The sequence below is a fragment of the Bison bison genome, unplaced genomic scaffold (assembly GCF_000754665.1).
Source record: "Bison bison bison isolate TAMUID 2011002044 unplaced genomic scaffold, Bison_UMD1.0 scf7180017851022, whole genome shotgun sequence".
Classification (NCBI taxonomy): Eukaryota; Metazoa; Chordata; class Mammalia; order Artiodactyla; family Bovidae; genus Bison; species Bison bison.
This window is the reverse complement of record NW_011481595.1, coordinates 15,247-16,604: the sequence shown is the minus strand read 5'-3', so window position 1 is coordinate 16,604 and position 1,358 is coordinate 15,247. Positions and strand designations below refer to the sequence as shown.

At 65.8% G+C, this 1,358-nt stretch overlaps 1 protein-coding gene across 1 annotated transcript in view; it reads right to left on the bottom strand.

Annotated features, from left to right (window-relative positions):
• The window catches only part of LOC104995841 (polycystin-1-like), a gene marked incomplete at its 5' end in the record, with an annotated part of 19,520 nt that overhangs the window by 2,920 nt on the left and 15,242 nt on the right, over positions 1–1,358 (bottom strand). Inside the window, 3 exons of the mRNA XM_010849888.1 lie at positions 100–248; positions 475–587; positions 966–1,259. Coding sequence (XP_010848190.1) covers positions 100–248; positions 475–587; positions 966–1,259 — 556 coding nt within the window. The remainder of the gene's footprint in view (positions 1–99; positions 249–474; positions 588–965; positions 1,260–1,358) is intronic.

Below are 1,358 nucleotides of genomic sequence, written 5' to 3'. Positions count from 1 at the left end.
CACACGCTGCAGGGAGGGGCGACGTCAGCGCCCGTGCCCCAGCAAGCTCCTCTGAAGGGCTGTCCCTGCCCCCGGCACTCCGGCCGCCCTCCAGGCTCACCCCAGCAAGTCTGGCGCCGAGTAGGCCCAGATCTCAGAGCTGTTTAGAGCAGCACTCCCCCAGCCAACACCATAGTCACTGGTGCTGAAGCCACTCGAGGCAGCTGAGCACGCAGGGTTCCTGGAGCCAGGCGGTTGCGGGCAGAGCGCTGAAAGTAGAGGGTTCAGGGCCCTGCCTGTTCACCAGCCTCCGGGCCAAGCTCGGCAGGGCTCACTGAACCCGCCCAGCACCCCAGGAAGTAGGTGTCACTGTCTGCACATCAGGAGACCCAGGCAGGCCGTCACCCAGCTGGGGGTGTTGGATCCAGACTCCGGCAAAGGCTTCCCTTTGGAAACAAGTTAGGCTAAGTGCCAGGGCGCCCCTCAGCTACTCACCTTCCTGCAGCCGCACCTGCCGCAGCCGTGGGGGCCCCAGCTCCGGCCTGGACTGGTTCCCGTGGATGTAGGGGAGCAGAACGTGGGACATCCATGGCCAGAACTCGTCAGACCTGCCCACCCCAGACCCAGAGTCGGTCACATGGCCGTCCCTCACAGCCCGGCCCCCCCGGGGTGAGAGGCCCAGGGCGCACTGCTACCAGTCCTGGCCGGGTCAGTGGGAGGCGGCCAGTGCTGCCCACAGGAGGAGGCACGGCCTGGGCTTCCTGACACTCAGGGCTGGTGAAGCTGTGCTGGGCCTGTCCTGTGTCCTCTCCCCATGGCCAGCAGCACCCACTCCAGTTCTGATGACCAGAAATGGATCGAGACGCTTCCCAACACCCCCGAGGGGCTGCACTGCACCAAGGGCAGGGTTGAGGTGGACCCTGGCTGGCGTCAGCACCACCCTGGCCCGGAGGACAGACCTGTGCCTGCACACAGGGCGTCCGTACCGGGTGATGGCCAGGAAGGCCTGGCTGTCCAGCTCCTGCTTGATGGCGCTCTGCAGGCGGTAGGCATGGTTGTGGCACGAGGTATCCCCGTAGTTGGCCAGCAGTGTCACCAGCAGGAAGAACATGTAAACCAGGAGGCCCTGGGGGGCAGGGATGGCCCTAGGGTCAGCCAAACCCAGTCTGGCGCCCCATGGGTGCAGCCTGTGACAGAGCGTGGCTTCCACACACTGGGCAGCAAAGTGCCCAAAGCCAGAGAGGCTGGTGCTGAGAGCCAGGCCTGTGGGCACACATGGTCTGCAAAGGCCAAGAAGCCACACCAGGGCCCCACGAGGCTGGGCAGGAGAAGGTCACAGGAGGGGCGGAGCCCGCAGAGCCCTAGACCACCCGCAGAAA